A 26,803-nucleotide genomic window follows, 5' to 3' on the forward strand; every position below is an offset into this window, starting at 1 on the left:
CTCTAGTGATATGGAATATCTCACACTCTTTTAGCATCTTAGCAGTACAGCAAAAAATAAAGTACTAGATTCACGGTCCGCGCGCGAATTATCCAAGAACACACGCGAATATGCGAAAAGCACAAGTTATAAAATAGAATTCATACACGCAAAGTTACGTACACGTTAGCACACGCGACATACAAACGCACACGCGATCGAACACGTTAACGTACAAATGCACGAGCTCTTCGCGATGATACACGCGATCGCGAGTCCCTACGCCCGCACATACCTGTACCGTACAATGAATATCACATTCAGAATCACGACCCGCTACAATTGGCCTAATGCAGTGTTTTAGTGGGCGCCATTGCCTGTCTCGTCTGCAAATTGTAGTATGTGATTCTGACGGAGAGCCCTTCCGAGAACCTAGCTCTACAGCCCCAGTAGGACAACTCTCGAAAAAAAAGAATAGATAGAAGCATCAATTGTCTTCTTTGAATTGTTTATATCATGTATAAGTTTCAAGATATTCAATCTCAAACTTTAAAAATCGTTTTTTAACGAAATGTGCTAAATGGTGCTTGTCATAAGATAGCACAACAGCGATGATATCCTAAATCATTAGAAGCTAAACGTGAGCTGAAATATTGAATATTTAAAATCAATGTACATTCCTATGAAAAGCTTGTATCGCGCCTTGGATACATCCAATCCATTCATTTTCAAGCACCTCTAGCAGGTTGCTGCTCGATAAGGTCTTTGTCGGGCACACAAACCGCGCCGCCGGTCGTAATCGACGTGGTCGCTCTCGTTGTTGCCTCTCTGCTATAATCGGTCGACGCACGGCGAGTGAGTTTGGATGACTCAAAAGTTTGCCGTTCGTAGTTTGGATTTAGTATCATTTTAAGCTCGGTCGCGTACGCCAGCGTTTTATTTTTACTGTTAACAAGGTGAAGCTAAGTCGAGGGTTTTAAGTGGGTGTCCGCTAATAAGTCATAATAAGTGCTTGGTTCGTGCGGTAGATCTAGAATGCTGGATCGGATCCGAGTGACCTTATGTGTTTGATCGTGTGAAAAACATAATGTGCTACAAATAGCATAGGCATAGTTCTAATCTATCGGTGCGGTCGTGGAAGCGTGTTTATAGCTTATAAAGTTGGTGTTAACCGCACAATTCATCAGGTTATTAGTACAATTAATTGCAGTTGCCGCGGCCTTTAGAAGAATGTAACGTTAACACACGCACCTGCGCTCGAGATTTTTTTTTCTATTTCCGTCTAATGCTACGGCGCTTACTTATTCGATGACTAATTATGTACAAACAAATGAGTGGTCGGAAAAGTGATCACCGTTCGACGTGTTGGCTGAACTGGTTTGCAAATAGCAACTGGAATCAGACGGAGGATCGCCCGGAAGCGTTGTTATCCTTCGGAGTATTGAGGTAGTAGCTGTCTAAAAAGAAAAATCGCTGTCGGTGCTTACATAAACCATGACGGAGATTGATAGGAAATACACTCTTTATCTTATCACGGTGACGTCCAAATATTCGCGGGAAGAAGACATTGAACAAAGCCTGCGATATAATAATTGCTTTCTTGTACACAGTTGTAGAAAAGAGTAATCGCAAAGTTGTCTCTTGTTATCAACATGTCAACATATTATTTCTGTTATAATCAAGAAAATTTCAAATAATTAAAATTTTCGTCAATTGATCACCTTTCTCCTTTTGTTTTTTCTGAAGCTAAACTAAGAAGGTGTCGGCTAGCTTTCTATATATAATGTTCATATGATTAAAACTGAATTGAAAATTGAGCCAATAGTTTTGGTTTTCTATCCCGAAAAGTACTGGCCATGATTCACACCATCCTTTAACCGAAACAAACTTCAACGGTCAGATCCAAATTGCTTAAACCCCAGCAAAAGCAACGGAAGAGGTCAATCGCTTCTCTGCGTTCGATGACGTTCGACTGAACTTCAGCTACCGAGAGTGTCGAGAATTTCAAGGACCCTCGCGACTGCGATTCGCGCAACCTCAAACCGTTCCGTTGAACTCTCCGTTCAACGTCTCCGCGGTCGTTCGTTCAGTGTGTACGATCGCGCAGAGGACCGTTTATTTTGTTGCATTTTGCCGCCTCTGATGCTGGGGATCGGATGTGATGAATACCGCCAGTCGCCAGCAAGTCGATTCCCTCTCGTACGGTGCCAACTTCCTTTTTGGTCATCGACACGCGGGCGATATTGCTCTTTTTTGTACCTTTCGCGAGCCGGGCGTGATCGTTGGCAATCGGTTGCAATCACAACATTGACGGCTTCTGCTTGTTGGTAGACAAAAAAATGCGCTGACAGAACTTGCGTGCCACGATTGAGTACATTTATCATTAGGCAACTTTTTGTTTTTGCTTTACGGAACTTTTTGTCTGGATTCTTGGACGGTCCGGTTATTAAGTTTGTACAGATTGTTTCGCTTAGCAATGTGGTATGATCGATTACTCACATTGCCATGCGCATAGGAGCGATCGTGTGTTTCTGATATGTATATCCAATGTATAGAAGTATTATGACAAGGAGAACTGGAATGACAGACGCTGGACGCAATGAAGTCACGTTTTATTTGCGTTCAGCAGAATGACCTCCGAACCTTATACTACTGTAGATGTAAGGAGAGTGAGACGGGCATATGGCTGTTTCTAGCATATCTCCGTTGAATTGAATAGCAATCCTTACACAATTGTCAAATTTGGAGAAAATAATCACACTTTAAAAATTAGAAGTAAAATTGCGAACAGACTTTAAAGATTTTGTGGAAAACTTTTACTATTTTGCTGAATCCTGAACTTATTCCGGTGATTCAATGAAGACTGCATTCGAGAAAAATTTAACATGCAATATTAATTTTCTTTCAAAACTTCCTAAAAATTTAGTGCAGCTATAGCATTGCATTTCGACATTATTTCTTTGTTTGAATTCCTTTTCCATTTCAAACACCAACCCAGAAGGCTCTCTTGAACTCCTCAACAATATTTTATTTTGATCAAACACAATTTCAAGGAATTCAAAAGATAGAAGCTAAAACAAAAAATCATATATTTCATTACTTAAAAAGTTTAAGGGGTTATATACAAAGCTCAGTATTGGTATTAAATAATACACATAATATTTACATGTGTCATACAGAATCGTACATGTACAAAATTCGGTGTAAACTACACTCTCCACAATGCCCTGATATACATATCGTAAACATATGACGGTGCAAAATGTTAAATGCTCTCAATAGTTTCACAAATCCCCCTTTTTCGTCACGTTTCCTACTAACAATTCATTATACGTAGTTAATTCGTCTAGAAGTTTGTATTTTGAAATTATATTGAACGTAGGCGTAGGCTTCAACGACGTACTGATTTTACTGTCCTGGCCCACAAAACTTCAATATACTAGAATACATTTGTAAGATATCTAAATGTAATTGCAAAATATTCTACGTTTTTCCATTCATTCAAAAGTTCAGACTTCGAGGTTGTAAATCCAAAATAAGTCGTGTTCTACATAATAACGTTCCCGCTTTACATGCAGCAAAAAAAATAAATAAAGAATTTAGAACCGAACTGATGTCCTTCAGATTGTCTATTTATGACGCTCGCATCTGAACTATAAAACCGCCTATGTTGATAGCTGCCTAATTCGGTTTATGACTAGCATATCACGGTTAACTCGATTGAGGTATCAGCCAGAGTATCCCGATAAATTCAATTTTCACCAACGATGTAGACACTTACGTATTGTATAAAGAATAACTTTTTAACCAGAAGTCGCAGCCTGTTACACTCTTCGGGGAAGTTGTACACGGTACTCGTATCTACCGAAATTAGCATAGAAAATATTTTTGGAGTACATAGGAGCGTGTCTATGAAATATAAAATAATGTGGATCGTTTATTCATGTTAAATCACATACAAACTTTAAACCATTTGTGCTAAAATATAGTGCAACCTATCAAATCAACATTTTGCATGGTTCATTGAGATCGTATAGCGAGTAGTATTATATCGGTTCTACTGAATTCCAAAATTTGTGCCACCCTAATGTATATATAACACGCAGTATTGCATACTAATCATTCGATGATTTATACTTTCACTGAGCCTGAAATTACTATTATCAGAAGACTGGAATCATTTGGATAAACGAGATCGAAAATTGCCCCAGACCAAATTTTCTCAAATTCTTCATTTTATTTGTTCAGCAGAGTTTTAACAGGTAATCCCTAACATTTTATGAAAGTCCTAGAAAAAATGGGTTTAAGAATGTTCAATAAGTGAAGTCAGAGAATGTCAAAAATTTCTATTCTACAAAAAATTGAATAAATTTCATAATTCTCATCCGATTTAAACTATCAGGGGCTTATTTTCATTGGTTTTAGTAGACTATAAGTTTCACTAAAAATATAATTTTTAAAACTGCTTTAATTTGCCCAAAATCATCACCACACGCTCAATTTTATTTCAAAAATGAGGAAAAATTAAGAAAAAATTTAACAAACTCGTAAATAACGTCAGAACCATTAGTCGCACTAAAACGAAAATTTCGGACGACAGAAAGTACATGTATTTACCTTTAGATTAACATAGTTACATTTCATCTTGATGCGCTATAACCGAAGATACATGGATATTACTAAACGTACTTCAGAAGAAATTCACTCTAACTCGAAAACTGTTCTACCGTAAATTTTTTGGACATCGCTTTCGGATTCAGCACATATCAATACATCGAAAATGGAGATCATGTATTGAAGTTCAGATTTTTATTTTTATTTTGTAAACTAGTGTAATTGACTCTGGGCGAATTGTGGATTCAACATAAATTGTATTCACTATGTATAATTTATAATTTCAAATAAATTCTGCAAAGAATGAGTCTACAATTACTCGTATAAATAATTTTCTTATTGGAGCCATGGACTGACACAAACGGGTGGACTTAATCTATAGTTAACGGTCCTAAGAATCCTGCCTGGTCAGGGATCGAACATGCAAGAATAAATAAATATATGAGGCAGGTAATGGTCAGTAGGGCTACCCGCAATCCGAATAAGCCTTTAGTGCAAAACGATGTTGGGTCCCAAAAAGCGAAGGGTTCAGATTAACTAAAAACTTCAACATGTCCAGGTATAGCTCACATAGTGCAGACTTGCCGATAATGGGACAATAAATCGTATGCCCATATCCACAGGTAGTTGTTTATATCAATCTATAGCATAAAATAAGCTGGCAGGTACCAACTGTCTGCTTTGTGAATAAACGAAAAAAAACTACTTTCCATATATGGGTGGTCTTTTGAGTGTTCTATTCAGGAACTGAGACTTTAGATTAAACCTTACCTTTTCAATCCGGTTTTATTGACAAACATATTTTCTGCGATGATTTTTCTACTTCAAGACCATTCAATCCGTGGAAGGAAATGTTTCGTATTGTGTAAATTGTATTCAAATATCATCTTTTCACAATGTGATGGGAACAGAACATCAAAATTTGTTTGAAATACGAACGAATGAGCCTATCTAGTTTGCAACGGATTATTACTAATCGTTCTTACCATTCATCCAACTCCGTGTATTATATATAATCCATTACACAATTACTATAAATAAGCAGCTGAACAATAAACCGCAGTCGTGACAGAGTAATTTGTCTGTCATACTAAACTGAACTGAAACGGAGCCAAACAACGAAATCTACCCATGACATTGCCGTACGGTACGTGTACCCAGCTCGCCATGCTTCCGGCGGGAACTTTAGCGCGATGATATTGTCCCAACTTGCATATATGGGCATAATGTTATTTTTCACTTTGCTGTTTTGCGTCGTGGCCGTTATGTGCCGGCAGGCGCCATCAACAGCTATACGGCTGAATAAACTACTCAGCGACGGTCAAGGTCGTTGCTGGCAAGCAGCACCTCTTCCTCAAGTCGTGTACTTCCACGTAAGGGCAGCCAACTCGGATGTGCTAATGTTAATAAGAAGCAAACGTATCAAATGACTCACGATCGTGATCGGATCGGTATCAACGAACGAGCGGTCGTTGGCCAAAATAAGCCGGTTACTTCGAACCTTACTGTCATGTGGAAACTCATCGAACAGGGCGCTCCATATTTGGATCGCCAGTTTGACCGATCCCAATCAGCACCTTCGATGTCGTATGTGAGATGGCGGGACTCCTAAGCATACACCCTCGCACATTTCTCCCTATGTCATTCATTAGCCGACGCGGATCGGTGTTTTTAATTTTTCATTCAACTTTAGGTTGGGTACAACCTCGTGATCGCGATCGTTGTCTGTACGGATAGATTTGGAGTTAGTAATAAAAAAAACATTTGCTTGTTCGGACTGTCCAGAGTACCGAAAGATGCGATCAAAGCAGGCATCAGTTAAGCTGCCCATTCATTGAAAACCCAGAATGGAGACGGCGTTCAAAAATGTCAAATTATTTGGAAATTCGTGGTTTATATTTGGCAATAGCTAATTGACGTTGCCGCCGTTTATTTTTCTGCTCTGTGGAGTTGCCCTCAGTTTCATGAACAGTATTTGTAGGAGAATTTGATTGTTTCGTTTTCCGTTTTAGGGAGTTGAAAACAATGTCGTGATTAGGATAAGAAACACGGTAGGTCCGTTCGTTCGCGAACTTACCAGCTACTGCTTTACAAAAGTTCTATGTAACGTAATTATTTCTATCTTGAAGTACACCATACGTGCATCATTTAAAACTATCAAGTAACAAGTGAATTATAGATGGTATATGATCGTCTTGCAAATTCCTGGAAAGTCCTACAAATTGCAGTGGTTTTTTTTAAATTTTAGGAGGATCCTTAGTCTTTAGACAATTTGTACGAAGCTGTAATTTTAGAGAAGTCTAACAAATTTTAAAATTTTTGTTGTTGAACCTTATAGCATTTTCGATTTTACCTGGTGCTACACCGGTTTAGTGCAAAAAAGACAGACTGATTACACCAAAGTTTGATTAATGGCGTTTTCGTTTTTTCTTGATGCTACACCGGTGTAGTGCAAAGAAAGAGATAGACTGATTACACCCAAGTTTGAATGAGTGTAGCACCGACTACACCGGTGTAGTGCACTGTCAAAAACGAATATGCCATAAGTGTAGCATGGACTACACCGGTGTGGTGCACTGTCAAAAACGAAAACGACATTAGAAAATCTCTATGAACTTCGGAGAAAACTTCCGAACTTCATAGAAATTAAACAAACAATCGCACGGAACTCATGGAAACTTCTCATATTTCAGAGAACATCTATCAACTTGAAAATGCATATGAACAACAGAGTGTCCACGAACAACCATATCTACCAAACTCCTACGAGTTGAAAGAAATCTGTCAATTTCTGAGAAGACTTGGAAATTTCAAGAATGTCCAATAGATTCTTGGGTAGTCATAAAAACTATAGGTTTTTTTTCGAGTGTCAAGTGGTAATTCCCTGTGAAATTCAAGCAAATTTATTGAAACTTACACGTCTTCCAGTGAAATACTTCAATAAGATGTTCGGCCATCTGGGAATTTTCAAGGGAGACAGACTATCTAAAGCTAATAGAACGATAGTAGAACGATCATTGTTAACCGATAATTCTATCTTCAAAAATAGTGTATGCAAAAATTTCAATGAAGTTCGAAGTTCGCAAAGAAATATATCGTATGGCAGGCCCTCTATGCCTGTGGCTTTAAGAGCGGCATTTACATCGCAACCCGTTCCAAGAACCTGGCCATTTGGGTGCAGGGGTACCAGGAAAAAACGACTGTTGTCTTTCCTCAAGAAACACACCGTTCTGGTTTTGCTGGATTTGGCATTTGCGGAAAAAGGCTATGAAGTGGTGGGTCGCGAACAACGTTCTGGTGGTACTCAAGGGCATGGACCCTCCCAACGCGCCTGAGCTCCGTCCAAAAGATAAATATTAAGCAATCGTCAAGCGGAACCTCAAGAAGACGCAAAAGACAGTTGTCAGTTAGATGCATTTCAAGGAAACTTGAAGCGTTCACCAAAAAAACTTGATGGAATGTGTCAAACGAAAGGCCCGGTAATTTGGATTCAACTTCTCCGTATGTTGACATAATTTGTTCAATACATTCTGGTTTAATGACCTGTGCTACGCACGAGCATCCACCTTATCATTATGCATATACACGGGAATTTTGGTTTTATTGTTTAATTTTTTCGCAATGAAGTGTGGACAAAACTTCTGAACGTTGTATGCAGTATTGCCACAATTAAATCTGTAGAAAAATCTTTTCTATCTGTACTCTTCTATAGAACAATCTGAGCCGGACTCTGTATCCAAACAATAACAAGGTTATTTTTAAAAAAATCATTTTTCTTATGCATATTTTTCATTCGGGGAAATCAAACCAGATATTCTGAATCGGCTGTTTTATTTGAGCTGGAATTTCGCAAGAAACCGGTTAGAATTCTGGATGAGTCTGACTGGCTAATGTCAATATCAACTCCAGCTCAAATTCTCGCTGCCACTTTGTTTGCAACCGAAGGTGGCCAACAAAGTGGCGGCGAGAAGCTGAGATGGGGCTGGTAATATCAATAGGATTCAAGAAACCTGCTTACAGGAATTGAAATAAAGCAGGTCAGAATAAACGTATGCACTCCGAGAAGATTCGCTCGGCTTTCACTTAGACATCATCCCTTTGATTTGCTGGAAGCAGGTTTCTCGCATATCGCATTCTAATGTCAGCTTCAGTTAAAGTTCTATCAGTACCAGTTCCACTTCAGATTCTTGCCGTCACTGCTGTCAAACACAACGTTTACCTGCTGTTTACTGGGATGCATCGGAGGGTTAAATGTAAAAAAATCTGTACCAATCTGCACTTTTTTACAAAAATCTGTAATCTGTACCGTTCAGAATCTGTACCAAAAATGCTTCAAAAATGGGTACTTTTGGCATCACTGGTTATATGTAGATCTTTTTTGAGATTGAGCTCCGTTTTTACTGTAATTCCCTTGCTGCAGTCAAGTCTCCGTTTGCTTGGCAGTCTTTTTCTCAAAAGCATTGAGAATGACTCTTAAAATAATAGTTTCAGCAGTGCATTTTTTCTCTAAAGACGGTTAATCCCTCTTGATAAAGACTCACTATCTCTATCGTTTGTTTACTACTTATTTACAGTGTCATTCCAATTGAGCACGAGACCTGTCAAAAGCATTTAATTTAAGAAAATATCTTGGAATTCTTCTGCAAACACCCCTTACACATCTTTTGTAGTGTGGAAGGTTTACGAGCAGATATCTTTCGATAATAGTTTTCACTCATGAGAGATTCCTTCAATCTTACTTCACTTCCGTGTATACCCATCCTTTTCTCTTATAATTTCAAAGGCATCTGCTTCACAAATACCTTGCAGGTCTGCTTAAATTCTCTTAGGTTATTAGTCCGCTTTGCGTATTCTGGTAATGCGTTGAACAAATTGTAGCCCTTATAAAATAAGGATTCCTTCGAACAAGACTTCTTAGCGCAAAATCTCTGATTGCCGATTTGTCTGCTTTCATACCGGTGCACATCTCTTCCGTTCACAACAGTGCTACACAGGTACTACGGCGTCATTTCATTTATTACTCTGAAGATGAAAACAAGTGTGTTATATTCAATACCTGCCTGAACAGACATCTATTGTAAACCATTGATCAAATGTCGCGGAGTGAGTCTGTCACATCGTAGTAACAGTCGAAATACCTTGTTTTGTAAGATCTGCATTTGTATACGCTGTTTCTTGGATGCTAAGAACAGAATACAGCACAATAATCAAAATGGGGAGCTATTATGGTCTTGTAAAAGGTACAAATCCCCGACTACATACGGGGAACGTGCCATCTAAGCCAAAATAATTCTGATTCCTGATGGTCTTGTAAACAGTTATCTTTGAGTCAAATGTGAGAAACCTCTTAATCCTACAAAGAACACCAAACTTCCTGGCAGCTTTCCGGATTGTATAGTTCACGTGCTCTTTAAAACATAGTTTTTCGTCCATTGTGATATTTGATAGTTGCAACTCGTTCAACTATATCTCCATCTATTTCAACTGTTGCAGTACTTTCATTCACCTGCCGCGTAGTTACAACCAATCACTAAACTTCGTCAGCGCAAAAATCATTAGCCTGATGCACTCATCGAAACTATTATCGATGATAAACATCGATGTCATCGGCAAACAGGCATATTTCCGCATTTTCCAAAATATTTCTCATGTTCATGTATAGGATAAACAAAAGTGGTCCTAGTACACTACCCTGTGGTACACCAAGATTAATTTCGGCTTCTGATGATGTAGCGCGGTTGTCCCTTGTAACTTGCGTACGTCTCTCTAAGTAACTGCGAAACCACTCAAAAGCATTTCCTCTTACACCATTTTTTCCAAAACGCAAATCAGTCTACGGCGATCAATTGTTTCAAATGCGCGTTTCAAATCAACAAAAACTGCCAAGACAACTTTTCGCTAGTGCGAACTTGTAGAATAAGCGGCACGATTTTTTTTAAAGGAATTTACAATTTTATCAACACGCCGCATTATGAAACGAAATTCTCCGATTGCTTGATAGAAATAAACCAACACTGTTTTCTGATTTAAGAACATTTTGAAATGTTTACCCTTGAATTTTGCCAATTTCTGCTATATGACCGAATATTCGTGTCGGTTTTATCCAATCCCATCACGTGCGCCATGATATCATTCAGTACATTCTCCTAAGAAGAAAGTTTCGTTTTGCAAAACACGTGGCTGAAAGTGACAGCATTGGAATTAGAATTATCGTATATACAGAAGATGATAGAATAGATGTACTACTACATGATCTGCCACCCATACTTGCCTAATATTCATTCAAAAATACATGCCACAACACGGAGTTATGAACAAGTATCTGATACTGGGAGAACATTTTTGTCAGTTATTTCTAACAACGTTTATTTTTGTGGTGACGATTCTAGTCGATAGACCTACTCCTTCCTACCTAACTTCAAAATTCAGAACAGTTGGAACTAAAATTACACAACCAACAGGAGTGATTCCTGTACTGTAATCAGACAGCGCACCTCTCTTCTACGGAACACAAATTCAAAATACGGTCTTCAATTCCATCACCATGGTTCAGCAGTTCTTTGAGACCTTTTTGTGGTATTCTGGTGGCTGCAAAATATGGCACAGGTCATATTTACGGTCTTTTTCTGAAGTTGTGTGGTGTTTGATCCCAAAATATTTTTTTCGGGAGCTGCATAAGCAGCTTTCAGCACCTCCAATTCAACAACCAGTCCCATCAGCGAAGAAACCAAAGACTTACCAAAGACGAACCCACAAGTGCAAGAGGCAAGGAAGAATACTTAATTACGAGCATTAAGCCAGCTTTATGAATGGTGGACTTGGACACGAACGACAAGTGAGAAGTTGAGTTCAATCCAAACCCAAATCAACCGAGTATGAACATCGCGCAAATCAACGTCGCTACATCCCATTCAATAAGCATCACTCGAATCCATCTAATTTGCACACACTTGATTGTGTATGCAAAGTGCAACCTCCCCCACAGCAGAGTGAAGAGCACCCGATAAACAATTCCCACAACTAGGAAACGAGAGCTTGTGTTACTGGCAATTGACATCCGGAAAATGTGTACAGGCTTATACCAACACTGTCGAAATTATTTTTCTTTGCCGTCTGTACGGTCTATTCCATGTGTTGCTCGTTCAATACCCAAGCTACGAATAATAGAAAACGAACACGTGGTACTTATATAACTAACCTGCCAAAATAACCCCACTCGTTCGTGTGTGCACAGTTTAACCTCGCACAGCAGATCGCCCGATTGGCACCTTTACGTAGAAAATATATACAGGGGACGCTACATGCTCGAGGTGGATATTTTGTCAAATTGGTAAAAAAATTCAAAAGTTTATGTAATTTTTGAATTTTTAAAGAAAATTGAACATATCTATATCAAGAAATGAAAGTAAAGTGGAAGAAACTCATTTATTTCCAGTTGGCAATAGACTTCTTCTGCAAAAGAGAGAATACTGTGGAATATTTTTGAATTTTTCTATCGGAAACGATATTAAACCACATCGGAGAAAGTTGCGTGTGCCTGAAATGAGAGATAATTCTTATATCTGTTACGTTTTGATGATTTTCTTAATTTGGACCTAGCTGTACAGCATAAAAATTTTCGAATATTTCTTTAACTTGGGTGTTTCTACTAAAATCTATTTTCATTAACTTTTAAATGATTTTCTTCTCCCATGATTAATGCGTATTTAAGGAAAAACATCACAGAATTATATCAAATCACTTAGCGTAGATGTGAAAAACACACAAACTATCACCTTATCTTATTTATGCTATTAATCTGTAGATGTTGCAGCAGGTAGTTGGGCTTTGCAGAAAAATGTCAATATACTTAGCACACCTAGAAAGCGAATGCATGTGGTATTGGCATAGCAATGGCATCCAAAAAATGTTAACTCTTGCCGTTGCTCATTCAAAACGCAAGCAACGAATGATAGAAAACGAACATGCGGGACAGGCATATATAACTTCCCGTGTTCGATTAGGTCTCTTAGGTGCCCCATATTGACGGCTCTGTCCGTTTTTCCACGTCGCTTTCGAAAGATTTTCTGACAATCAATATATGATTTATGTCAAGTTATCAGATTGATGCACATTTTCCGACTGATAAGTGCAAACATGGTGTAATTCCGTTCAGTACCGATTAAATATTGAGGATTGATGTTTGAAGGATGAAGATTGAACATGCAGGGTAGAAAAATAAAGATTATATATTGAAGATTAAAGAATGGAAATTGAAATTGAAAATTCAGCGTCAGATAAAGAATTTAAAATTTAGGATTAAAGATTGATCATTGGTGAACTATGGCAAGCGTAACACGTTTTCCTATCTAGAAACCAAACATCATCCAAAATTAATTGTTACCAAATTCTTCGGCGCTGAACGGCGATTAAGACATTCATATATGGAAGCGTCCAACTCCCATTAAAAATTTGCGGCGCGACAACTTTACACACCGTAAAATTCGCAAATAAAAATTAAATGAAAATAAATCTACAACAAATAACCGTGTCAAATCCAGTGTGGGACTCTTGATAGCCACTTGTGCGAAACTGGTTGAAAAGAGCTAACAGCTATGGTGAATGATCGCTCGAATCTTCAATGAAACTGGCGTAAATAATAAAAAGTTATGATCCGAAACTCATCAAACCTGGTCAGCACTCCTCCGTTTCTCAGTTTAGACACACGTCTGTCATTCAATCACAGCGAATAAAAATATTGAAATCAAATACATACAGCTAAGCGTTTTACGACGAGGAGACCCCCATGTCCTGGCCAGTTTCTAAATAATTAGAGAACCACTTTTCCCTTCCCGCAAATATGGCTAGGGGCATTTGAAACGCCAAACGCCAACGCTTAGATTGTGATTTCATTGAGATTGAATTGATTGGAAGGCAGTCAGTAGGTGCGTGTGTCGACGGCACAGCCAGTGGGAACATGTCACCATCACCACCACCACCACCTGCGCCTGACCTGTTCGCCCAGAAGTTTGCCAATTTGCCATCAGGGGAAAAGTTGGTTTGCCCATAAAGCGATAGTCGAGCAAACATTGAGCAAAGCTCGATCACTCACGCCGCTGGCGCTCGGAGATTCGAGGATTGAGTAATTATTGAAAGTGTGTAAAATTCGATAAATTAGATGTGACATGTGACACACTTTTTTGCACGCAAGTGTTTAGCAGTGGCGCTCCGCTTGATTCGTGGCATGTGACAAAGCGGAGAGGTTTTGTTTAATTGTTCAGTATATAGAATTTCTAGGTATTATAGCAACATTCGAACGTTCTTTCATCTAGTAAATAACTGACAAGACATGTAAGCCTTGTGGTCACATGTTTCTCTATGAATGTTACTTTAATTCAACATTTTTCTATTTCAATAGTAACTGATTAAGCCTATGATACGATCCATTAGCTGGTTTTTTTCCAGACAAAGAATACACAACATTGTTCTCAATATTCAACAATATATGGGTTTTGTCCTAAATTTAATTTGTTTAGATTGAAAATTGTGTATTAACTAATTTAACGAGAATTGGTTTGAATACTGAAATTAGATTTAGGCTGTATGGAGAAGTCAAAATTATTTTTGGTGTGTACTATGCTATATTTCTCCTTAGTGGAGAAAAATTTAGGCAATTTTTTTCTACTAAAGAGAAACCTTTCATTAATTATCATCAGTTTAATCAGAACTCCTTCCCTTGTGGAAAACCACGCAGGACTCAGAAACACGTGTTTTCGTGTGTTGGAGCTGACGTAAATCGGGCACTAGCGTAGTCCTGTCACTAAGTTAGTGTCGGATTCTGATGAAACGAGGTCGAAACGCAATCTCCACAACTAATGTTTGATGTGCTTTCTTTTTAGATTATAACTTATTTCCCATCATTTATGTGATCCAGATATAAAGCATAGACGTCACGAAATAACGTAGAAGTCGTCGTTTATATCCCGCCTAAATGGTTAGAATAAAAAGCTCTACGGATTATGTTTACCGGTGTGTTAAACCTGGTTTAAAAGTTAAGTGCGGATGAGGGAATCGGTCCTAAGCGTGTTTAATTTCAGTGGCTACTCAGGATAATCGTCCGAAAGGCCCTGGATGACCTAAAGACGAACTAAATATGCCGCATTTACTCATACCAAAAATGAAGAAAATCAATTTTAGGCCACCCTATCTGAAATTATTAGCGGTGCGGCGTTACCAATAATTACGAAGTGCCGTGTATCGTCACTTCAAAAAAGAGCTGATGTATGCAGTGCAGATTACTCAACTAACGTCACAACATTGCAGCGATGGTTAACAAATATACATAGACAGTGCCTTTAATTGAACAGCGCTTAACGATGATTCACTTTCTATCCGAGAAGATACATATATGACTGAATAATATTTATTTCTGTTTGTACTTAAGCCCATAGAACTGACATAAGAAACGTGCAATTCTCAAAAACAAACACCTCTGTAGAAACATGTAAATTTGGATAATTGTATGTACTAACAAGCACAACGAACTGCTAACCATGAGAACTTTGTTCCCTCACCACTTTGTATGTGCCCCCATCTAGTAAGTAACTACACGCTTTCACGAAACTCGCACCGATGGTAGAACCTGTATGAATGAATCAGTGAGGTCAGCGAAAAAGCGCGTGGATTTTGCCATTCAGAGATTTACTCGCGCTCGTGGCCCAGGTGAGGTCCAAACGAACAATATCGAGAAAAATGCCTTGTTTCTAGGGAATGGGGTAATTTGAATGGTGGGAACATCTACTGAAGTGTGTAGTGAACTGAATTAGCAATCAGTGTTGATTAATAGGATGATGGTGTAAGAACATTAAGAGGGAAAAGACAACCTAATTAATAAGACTTGAAAGTGCCACATTCCAAACAAAAACAGTGATATATTAAGCCCTTATCGTAGCTAGAGTATAATGAGAGGTGGAATTTCTACAGTGTGATCGCATTGGAGCTGCAAATAGTTGAAGTGAAGCAGATTTCTGAAAAGATCAAACTAAAATGACAACGCTGCTGAAAAACGTCACCAACAGTATCTGGCATGCCTTTCGGGCTCTCCAACAGGACGGATCCGGATTCGTGGGAAAGTCGAAGCTTAAGGTATGTAAAAAGCATTTTTTTACTTTTTTCTGGTTTTACTGGAATGTTTGAAAAGGAAATAATACAAAATGAAGAAATGTTCATGCTATTAACAAGTTTTATTCACTGCGTTTTGATTGAATAAATTTTCAAGTTTTTCTGACGATACAGTGCAATGAAATCACAATCGGATTTAAATAATTCAGCTCTGTCAGATAAGTGAGAAATTTGAGATACATTGATAAGAACTACTAATTGAACTAATCCTTAAAGTTAAAATTTGTACATGCTTGATAAAAATCGACAAGCGTGTTATTTAAACATCCTTTTAAATTGTTTTGCCTTTCTCATATAGAAAGGATATGCAATCACTCTGAATCACCGGCTATTTAACCGAGGCCTGGAAGGCCGAGTCTCACATACCATTCGACTCAGTTCGTCGAAATTGACAAATGTCTGTATGTGTGTGTGTGTTTTCAAAACTCACTCACTTTTCTCAGAGATGGCTGCACCGAATCGCTCAACTCGATTTCAAATGAAAGGTATAACGATCCCATAAACTGCTATTGAGTTTGTTGTCGATCGGACTTCCGGTTCCGGAGTTACGGGTTGAAGAGTGCGGTCACCCAGCAAATTCCCATATAAAATGGTAACACCATGATGTCCAAATGGTGTAATACATTTTAAAAAGGGTGCAACATAACTCGGATTTGCGGGTCCAGATCACTAATCATCATTCTAAGCAGCTTTGACCACATTGGCCACCTATGACGGTTGTTAAGGCCCCGGGGTTGCATAGTCCACCACCCCCTCTCAACTTCCCCTCACACCATCTCTTTCTACACGGGGACAATATCGGGACATAAATTTTTCTTTCTTTTTAACGAACCGAAGCTCTTAAAATATAGCTTCATAACCCTTCCTGATTATTTAGTTTAAATACCGCTTAATAGAGTCAGACAGCGCAAAGTTTTAATTAAAATTAAAATTTGGATTTTTTCATATTTAGGATTTCTAAGAGAAGAAAAATATGCTCAAGAAGAAATTTACTCGTATTCAACATAGTTCGCCTGCTAGAGCCCGTGAAACTACCAACTATCAATTTTCATATGAGGCTGACAAAATCGGGTAAAAAAACTGAAAAACTTGGGGGCTGATAGAATCGGGTCTTCACTGTAATGTAGATATGTGCATTGAAGGTATCTTGCTTGAAATAGTAACAAACATGACAACAATGTTGCATAAATACCTTCTTGTCTCATTGCGACTGTACTCTCCGCAAAATAGATCTTTATCACACTCGTCCATAGCGAACTAGTCTCACCATTTGATGACATTGTTCCTTCAAATTGATGTTCTTTGTGTGTTTCAAACAACTCGAATAATTAAAAATCATATCCGATTTTGTTCTGTTTGCTTTCGCCCATTTCTGGACAGCCAATTTATAAAGGGAATGAATAAGTTTGAAAATTAAAAACTTTTCCTAATACACTAGTTATAACACTATTTGTTACTTGTATGGACTTGTCAGCTTCAGATTCGTCCAAATCTGAAAAATCAGATCCGTCCAGATTCGAAAATATATAGTCAGTTAATAATTGTTGCTGAAATAATACTATTAATGTTAAAGTATTATGCGAACAGCATCATCTTGAATATAACCAAACATGCTTACCATATTCTTGAAGATCTAATACGAACAAATATTTACACAGCTAAACTAAAAATGATGAGCTGGCAACCGTTTGGCGAAGCTACAAGTAGAACAAAGATTTCACGAACAGTACTACTTTCATTAGCTGATATCTCAAATCAATCGACCTATCAACTACGTCATTACGAAGAAAATCTACTCTGCAATACCGATAGGAATTTAGTTTGGCTTGGAAATATACATGGTTTTTGGCTGTCTCATATACATATTAGGAAACCACTTCAAAAATGGACCTGTCAATCGAGTCCCTGAGGGCCAAGTGTGACATACTATTCGATTCAATTCGTCGAGACCGCAAAATGCTGAGGGTGCATGTGTGAGTCAAATAAAGCCACTCAGTGTCTCAGAGATGGCTGAACCGATTTGCACAAACTTAGTTTCAAATGAATGGTTGCAACGCTCCCATAAGCTGCTATTGTATGTTTTGGTGATCCTACTTCCGGTTCCGGAATTACGGGTTAAAGACTGCAGCCACATACCGAATTCCCACATAAACTTGCACCATGAAGATGTCCATATGATGCAATACAAATTGAAACGGACATTACATGGATTAGCGAGCCTAGATCACTAAAGACCAATCAATGTAGTTTTGGCCATATTGGCCACCTCTTAGGGGGTGGAGATAGCTTAGTTAATAAATCGATTGCCTTGTACGTAGCTTCCCTGGGTTCAATTCTAAAGAGATTTCTCTAACCCGACAAAGAGGCGAATGACCCTAAGGTCAAAACCTCTAAAACGCTTTAGCTATCATTTTGAAGATCCTTATACAATAAAAGCATTATATATTGCATATGTTAGGTCGATATTGGAATATTGCAGTATTATTTGGTGCCCTTTTTCAAGCAGACATGAAGCACGAATAGAATTGGCACAAAAACAGTTTTTATTATTTGCCCTTCGTAAATTAGGATGGACAGCATTCCCTTGCCATCTTATGAAGCACGCTGCTTGCTTATCAATATTCAAACATTAAAGGAGCGTCGCGAATTTGCAATGCTCTCATTCATTAATAATATCGTTTCGCATCGTATCGATTCAGCTGAAATTTTATCCAAATTGAACTTTTATGCACCTTCACGACAGCTACGAAATCGAAGTATATTTTCAATAACTCCTTTTCGCACTAACTATGCTAAATACAGCCCCATAAATCGAATGATGTCTATTTATAATCACTATTTTATACACAAAACAATATTTTATACACAAAAGAAATTCTAACGCGTAAGAGGATGATTCTGTAAAAGCCGAAATTGCTTCATTTATACTAAATTCACGAAATATACACATTAGTAATTAAGGAAATCTGTAGTCTACATCGATTGACGAAATAAATAAAATAAAAATCAAAACAAACATTGGCCACCTTGATACTCTCGAGGAACTAAGTTCGTAAGATAATGTCACATCTATTTCTCAGCAAATTCTTGACTGATTTTTACAAACTTGGTTTCAAATGATAAATACAATACACCCATTGACTGCTGTTGAATTTCATTCAGATCTGCCGTTTGATTCCGGAGTTACTACGGTTATATAGGAATTTGAAACCAAGGTACCGGGCATATTCCAGAATTATAGTCACATCGGATTCGGTGATGACTGAACCCATTTTCACCAACTAGGCCTCTCTCACATCCTCTTTTACAGTTACAATCCCTTTCCCTTCCTACTGCATTCCAAAATATGTTAGCACGAAGACACATTTAATTCATGCTGATTTATCCACTTAAATATTATATTTTTTGTTCCAAGGACGTCATCGTTAACATGTTGCTCATCAAGTTCGCGACAGTCGTGCCGTTGTAAATATGTGCAAAGTGTAATAAGAATGTAATAGACATTTTCACAAATATATTGATTAGAACATGCTATTGGATAAATGAGATAGGCGCTATTGAACCATTAGGTGGATTAAAACAGGTTTTTTTTATAAATTTAATGCTTTTTATACCTATCACTGAGATGAAGAATTCAATATACCCAGATTAAAAAAATCATATAAATTTTACAAGTTTTTCAACAATTTACTTTAGAACTCTAATTTTGGACAATGCAAAATATATATTTCAATTATTTAAATTATTAAAGAAAGCTGATAAAATTTGGAATTACTCAAATATGTAGAACTGTTGATGAATTTATGTGCGTGAAAATAATTGGGAATGGTGCAATTTTAAGAGTGTGGCCGTTTGTTTAGCCAGGTCTTATGGTTTCAATAATGTTTAACCCTCCTAAACTCGTCCCATGGAGTGCACAACGGTCGCCTAAACGCCTAAAGTGAGACGCAGCTATAAATATAGTTGAGCACAATCATGTCAGCATCGCTTCTGACTTATTGGAAAGAACAAATTGTATCATTTCGACTCTTTCTTTTCATTTACGATAGAGACTCGCTTCCAGATTTTCCTGTCTTTATATTGATGAAATCTATCCAACTTTTCCAATACTTCACAATACACTTAAGGTGCACAGTGGCACGACGAGTAACAAAACCCCAAAAATCTTTCTCTCTGTTTCAATAAAATTATCTCAAAATTTTACGATAATCGAACGAAAGAATGAATTTTTAACATGTCGTTGAAGCAAGTCATGTCGAGGATATCTGTTCAATTCAATTCATAAGAATTGTTCGCACCTTCGAACTTCAAATGGCGGTATCTGAAGAACTACACGGCTGCTTGAAGTAGTGTTGAGTTCTTTGGGGAAAAAGAATGAATGTGCTAACAGCGGTTCTCAGACTTTTTCGTATCAGGGACCCCTTCGAATTTAGCCCCGGCATCAATCCGATTTATATATTTATTTCTGTTTTATTTGACACGACTCATTGCGTTAGCAGAAATGCGCCGTGGAGTTTTTAAGTTTTTGCATTATGTAAAATAAAATAATAACACAAAGTTACAGCGGACAGGAAGGTCTTGTGAATGCAGTTTGCTGCTCGTATTGAGCACCTTTTTCTTGGCGGTGATGCATTAGCTGTGTTGTCCACCGTACCAAACTAGCACGTAGGAATCTGACCAGGATGTGTACACAGTGTTATTTTACAATCGCATGTTAACAACAGGAACGCCGTTGGGAATGACACTGACTTTTTTCCTCAAGTATCGTTTATAGCGGATTCCACTTCTCCGTATATTGACATAAATCTCGACAAACATATGATTAGGGCACTTTCGGGGGAAATTCCGAACGAACCGTTCATCGTCCAGCACAGCCGTTGATTGCATACAAAGGAGAAAAGTTGACTGCTATGCGCCGTGCTTTGGTAATAACGCATTCTCCAGAATTATTCCTCAGAATGAAATTCGAAATTTGGCTCTTGAGCCCTAATCGTATGTTCGTCGAGAAATATTTTACTGTGTTCTGGTCTCATTCTCTGCGTTAGGTCGTTAAGGCGCATTTCAATTTTATCGTCATCCATAATCTTGGTTGTAGCAGTGTCTTATTCGACACCGTGTTGCATGTTGTTCTTCACAATAAACTTTTCTATATTGGCTAAACTTTCAAACGTCACCTATACACAGTTTTTCACGTGGTGTAACTGTATGTAGGGTAATTTCGGGAGAGATGCCGCACTCTCTATATCTCGTATAAAGAGTTACTTTTAAACGGTAATATGGTATTGTGAGTTTGTCTTTCGAAGAATTTCAACACTGGAGACGTAAAATAATCTTTTTTATTAAATCACGATAATTTTATTAATGATTATGTGCGTCCAGTTGCATCGCGGAGTGTCGACAATTTTTCAGCACCTCCTTAGAATTTCGTTTATTTTAAATTGTTGGATTTTTTTTGGTAAATCATGTATCGGTTGAATAGCTGGGACCTTTTGGAAGGCATTCTGATCATGAGCACGGTCATCCATAATTTCAGAGGAAAATGTCGTCGTGCAGCATCTCTCCCCTAATATTGGGAGAAATGCCGCATCAAAATTGCGGGTGAGATGCCGCAATCGATGGAGGAGGATGCTAAAGTAAGTAACTAAAATGTATTTTTTCACATCGGAATGTCATTAAATGATCATTTGCGTCAGGTATAGGTTCTTAATAAGGTATATCCACAAACTAAGGGACCTAACACAGTGATATATAAGATTATGAGTCTATTTATCTATATATTTAAACGGCCGATATGTATCTAAGTATTAGTTACTTCGGTTTATTCTTTAAAGTTTCAGGCACTAATTTCCGTAAACGCATTGATTTGTAGTGATGTCAATCTTGGGATAAAAACGAAAATTTCAACGAATTGATGCTTTTTCAAAATGAATCTTTCAAGAACAAACCTAAGTTATATAAATTCTTTGTTGGGAGAAACAACCAAACATTGCTTTTAAGGTTGGACAGAGAAAGAGTAAAATTCGCAAACGAAAAAAGCAGTTTTTTTCCACACCGTATGTCAGATCTTCATAAAAATCAATCAGCAGTACTGTAACAATATTGTACATACGCTGATTGATTTTTGTGAAGATCTGGCATACGGTGTGGAAAAAAATGCTTTTTTCGTTTGCGAATTTTGCGCATTCTCTGTCCAACCTTAAGGAACCGCTACCAACGCATAGATATGCATCGCTCGTACAAACATATAGATAAATAGTACCCTTGATTAAATTACTCCAACGTTATCGTTACGCAAGGTTGCGAAAGACAAATATTTTTAAAATATTAAATAAACAAATGTTTCCAGAAATGGTAATAACCCCTTAAGAAAAGTGAAGGTGCTAGCCGATTTATAGGTAATCAAACTTCATGAAACTCAACTGAAGACACTTAATCACAAAAACATCAACGAGAACTAAAAATACTTTTGTTCACCATTTTTCAGTTTGTGACTACGGTGCGGCGTCTCACCCGCACATGCGGCATCTCTCCCGCAATGACCTTTTTTTTGTAAAATGCTCGTGGAAATTTTATGATTTTTTTTTCATGGCAAAAATAATTTCACAGTTTTCTAGAAACCTGTCGCAATTGATAAAAATGATTTCATCAACTGTTGAATGGTTTACTGGTTGGTTTTAGAAATGTGCGGAATCTCTCCCCAAATTACCCCCAAATGTTGATGTAGGATGTGTCTAAAATCCATAAAAATCGGTAGTTTTCGGTGGGGATAAGAAAATATCGGTAGTTTTCCCTTGGTCGTCTGTGAATCGGTAGGAAAGACCAAAATTGGTAGGACTACCGATAAATCGGTAGGTCTGACCACCCTGATCTTAGAAGACCCCCTGAAACCTCACCCCAGTTTGAGAATCACTGTGCAAAACTATTGATGTGAGCTTTTTGTGCAGAAATCGTTTACGTTTGTTGTGCAACAAAAAATGCAATTGAGAAATTGAATGTTATATCAGCCATTTATCTTCATACGTCTTACAATTTTTGAGATGGTCTCCCATGGGTCACTTATCATGAATCTGACTTAAAATTTTGTGTATTTTCAACATCTTGTGCGTTTTTGGGCTGAAGTTTTTATATCTCTGTTTTTGGAAATATCCATATAAAGACACCCTGTAGCTTACAATTCTTCTCACAAATTGGTTACCTAAGCAACATCATATTGCGTTGCGTTGCGTTGCGTTGCGTTGTGACGATGATTTTGGCGGATTGCACACTGACTTCATCATGTTTGACTGCTGATTATCTAATAAGAGTTGCTTAGGAAGTGGTAAGTAGGAATTCATACCAATCCGACCCATATTAAAACCTCAACAGCATGATAGCCATCATTGCCGGCCGCCCCCATCTCCATCGTTGTTACCTAAGCAACATCATATTACTGAAAAATTCTCGATTTCTACTAGTTTTACCAATCATTTCTGCTTTCCGATGCGATTGGCTACTATTTTCAACGTGTATATTAACCCTTCAACGACCGACCCCTTCAAATGGGTTCACATAAAAATAGTCGAAAAAATGACGGAATTTCAAAATTGTTAGAAAAAATGGATTCAGCGACCCAAAGTTAGTAAAAACCAATTTTTAGCCACATAAAACCAATTTTTATAATTTTGTCACAACTTCGTATGGAGAGGTGCCACTGTGCGGTGTGTGTAAAACTTTTGAGTTGCTTTTGGTTGCTGAATTTGCTGTCATATCCCATCGAGTAGCCACATCATCCTCGCAGCTTTTTTTTTAAATTGTTCAACTTTAGTTGTTACTTTTAAAAGCGAGGCACAAACAACAAAATGAAATCATAAACATTTAAATATTGCGTTTCTGGAACATTTTTGTCTTTGTATTCGAGTGAATCGACGCGATTTTTCTTTGGAATTTTTCGTACCAATCCTACACGTATTCTCTTCTATCCAGATTCAAAACAATTTAAGTTTTTGATACTATTGAGAAGTATAGTTGAGATTGAGAAGTATAGTTACTTTCTAAATGTTCAATAATTTCAAAATTGAGGCTGGGTTAAGGTGCTTTCGAAAATGTCATTTTATTTCAACCGGAATGTGAGAATCGGAGCACAATTTCAAAAGCACTTATTTTGAGTGTATGGAAAATATGGTCGACTCCCATTATTGATTCCACATTTCTGTTCCTGATTTCTGAACTCTCCATAACGAACATCAATAAAGAACGCAAGATAATGTCGTTTTCAATGATTGATACGTATCTTTGCTCTCTAAGGCCACATTCACGCGAATAACTTAAAGATGTGTGTGGATAAGTAGGCTGCTACATTATCTTAAAGATATAACCAGTCGCAACATTTTAGTCGCTCCTCGGAATTGCCTATTCATGTATCTCTGTCGTTTCATTGCGTCGCGTGAACACTTACATGGACATCAATTTGGTAATCATAGTGAGCGACTAACATGCTGTTGATATTCGATTGAAAGAATTATAGTTATGAAATTTGCGTTTCGACTTCGTCGCATCAGAATCCGATACAAACTTAGTGACAGGACTGAGCTAGCGCCGGATTGACGTTAGTCACAAAAAACACTATACGTGGATTGGTGTTCTGATTACGCTGATGAGAATTAATGAGGTCAAAACTTGTTTTTTTAATTTAGAACTATATAGAATGGTTTTACAATATTTACTTATATACTATACATTATTTCTACGGTTTAGTTCAGATTTGATATGTTTTCTAGACATGGAAAGGTTAATTATTACACAATTTTAATTATAATGACGCATCATTCTATTGATGGGGCTATTTTTAGCATAGTTTGTCCCAAAAGATTTTTCTTGGAATAAATTACGAGTTCTTAGTTGTCGGCTAGGTACATAAGATTTTATTTACGAAAGTAATGATGCGTTTATCGTTGCAAGCCAAGCTCTTGCGGGTTATTTATCTAGTTTCTTCCAACTTCTCATCTAATTCAAAACTCTTCTCACATTTCAGGTACTCACAGCGAACATTGCCACCCTGCTAGACCTGTACGGGGTCGAACGTGGGTTGGACCACTACAGGTCCACACCGATGCTAAATTTCGACCACTACCTATACTATCTCGGCCAGGAGGTGTTTTCGTCCGTTTCCAACGAGCTACCGCTATCCGCGCTCCGAAATTACGAGACCAAAATCGATGAGGTTTAGCACTATTCCCGCTAGCAGCTGTGCACCTGCACTAAACATTCGTTCTATTTCCAGGTCTGCTGGTTGGTTTGCCACAAGGACTTTAATGTAAGCGATGCCTACTTCAAGGGAGATGCCGTCTATCAGCTGTTCAGGATTTTTTGTCTTATGGCGGATCTGTACGGCGATGGCATAGACGACAATCAGTTCACGGTGAAGATTCATCCGTCGGAAGCACTGATCGTTGTCAAACAGTTGCTGAACTCACTCGGGTTAGACTACAACAACGAAGAGAAGTACGATTATTTGAAAAAATCTGACAACGGATTGAACTTTGGAGAGTTTCTGGAGATTTTGAGATTCAAAGACTACAACAAGGTGAACGATTACGTGGCTTCTATTTGCGAGGCCATTCGAGATATCTACCAAACTCTGATCATGGATGTGATAAAGAAAGGCTATTTGTTCAGAAGGGGTTATGTTCTCCCCACGTTTCGGGAGTACTTTTTCGTGCTACAACCATGTGAACTGTCGTACTATAAACATCACACGGATAAGGAGGTATGTGGAACAATCGCACTGGACTCGAAGTTTATGGTGAAGCCGAGTATTTCCTCATCAGGAAAGACTGAGCGAGTTCAAAAGTTTACCTTAGTTTCCGGTGATCGAACTTATGAGCTGGGAGCACAAGATCACAGAACGCGACTGCAGTGGATATCGGCCCTGCAGTTGGCAATTACCTACTCAACTGGACGCGAAGGTTTCCAACGGGATACGGTCAATCGGAGGAAACAGCAACGAGAACTAGATCTGAGGAAACGACAGGAGGAGGAACACCAACGTAGTATTCATCTAAAACAGCTATTGGAGACGAATGTTCAGCTGGAACAGGAAAAAATTGCTCGCATGGCAGCCGAGACACAGGCTCGGCAGTTCCAGGAAGTCGCCCGGGAAGATTCTAGACGGGTTGCCGAGCTGGAGGATGTTAAACTCTGTCTGGAGAAGATGCTCGAGGATGAGATTCAAGCTAAACGAGACGAAGAAATTGTGCGTGCATTGCAGGCTCGCGTCCTGGCAGAGGAATGGGACAAGCGAGAGGAACTGGAGAGCCTCCAAGCGGAACAGATGATTTTGCTGGAGCAGGAGCGGCAAAAGCGGATGGAGTTCGAGCAAAGGCAGCAGGAAAATGAAAAACGTTTCAAGGAAGCGGAACAAAAGCTGCGCCAGTTGGAGGAAGAACGCAAAAAGCTGGACCGGGAGTTGAAGCAAGCTCGGCAGAAGATTCAGCTTTCTGAAGATAACAAGGGCATAGTCGAAGCCAAACTACAGGTTTGTGTATTGATTAAGTTGGCCAAATTTTCACCTACAATGTAATGTGGTGTTTTAATTAGCTGATTTTACTCTATAGAACAAAATACTGTCCACGCATGTTAATATGTTTAATATAATTGATTTCTAAGACTCACCTTAATGTCAGTTGTATTTACACCAAATTATATTTTTTTCATTCGTACAGGCTATGGCTCCGACGTTCCGCAAAGCTCCAGACTTTATGATTCGTCGAACTCAATCATTCGTCGCTTCCGATCGTCCCGTTGCTATGGCTGTTCCACGTTGACGTTCTACTCGGCCACCGTACACAGTGCCAGTAAGCTTGCTGAATAGTTTTAACTTATATTTTGGCTCTGTTCCTCAAGCGCGAAAGCTGAAAGGGATGTAAAGGGAGATTCTTTCCGCTAAGGTATGTTTTTAAATTATTCTATTTTTTTAAGAAGTTCAATTTTTTATTGTTTGGTATAGTTTCTAACTCATTCTGATGGTGCAGTATGCTGCTATGCCTTCTAATGATAAACACATTCCGTAACA

At 38.2% G+C, this 26,803-nt stretch overlaps 1 protein-coding gene across 6 annotated transcripts; it reads left to right on the plus strand.

The window, feature by feature from the left end:
- Positions 1 to 881: 881 nt before the first annotated feature.
- LOC131689427 (differentially expressed in FDCP 6-like) lies at positions 882 to 26,803 on the plus strand. 6 transcript variants are annotated; one of them, XM_058974509.1, is made up of 5 exons: positions 882 to 935; positions 15,340 to 15,717; positions 24,764 to 24,952; positions 25,013 to 26,272; positions 26,454 to 26,733. In XM_058974509.1, exons 2-5 carry the CDS (start codon positions 15,619 to 15,621, stop codon positions 26,553 to 26,555), a joined length of 1,650 nt encoding a protein of 549 aa, XP_058830492.1. In that variant the 5' UTR covers positions 882 to 935; positions 15,340 to 15,618; the 3' UTR covers positions 26,556 to 26,733. The 6 variants fall into 6 exon arrangements, 5 of the variants coding, with proteins under 5 accessions (XP_058830492.1, XP_058830495.1, XP_058830493.1 ...); XM_058974512.1 differs by having other exon boundaries at positions 886 to 935; positions 15,419 to 15,717; XM_058974510.1 differs by having other exon boundaries at positions 891 to 959.

Source organism: Topomyia yanbarensis, chromosome 3 (assembly GCF_030247195.1).
Source record: "Topomyia yanbarensis strain Yona2022 chromosome 3, ASM3024719v1, whole genome shotgun sequence".
Classification (NCBI taxonomy): Eukaryota; Metazoa; Arthropoda; class Insecta; order Diptera; family Culicidae; genus Topomyia; species Topomyia yanbarensis.

Bases quoted from the DNA above. Each gene is read 5' to 3' on its own strand.
- LOC131689427 (XM_058974509.1), top strand. From the start codon at position 15,619: ATGACAACGCTGCTGAAAAACGTCACCAACAGTATCTGGCATGCCTTT. The intron at 15,718-24,763 runs GTATGTAAAAAG...CTCACATTTCAG, and splicing joins TGGGAAAGTCGAAGCTTAAG to GTACTCACAGCGAACATTGC. The intron at 24,953-25,012 runs GTTTAGCACTAT...TTCTATTTCCAG, and splicing joins ACGAGACCAAAATCGATGAG to GTCTGCTGGTTGGTTTGCCA.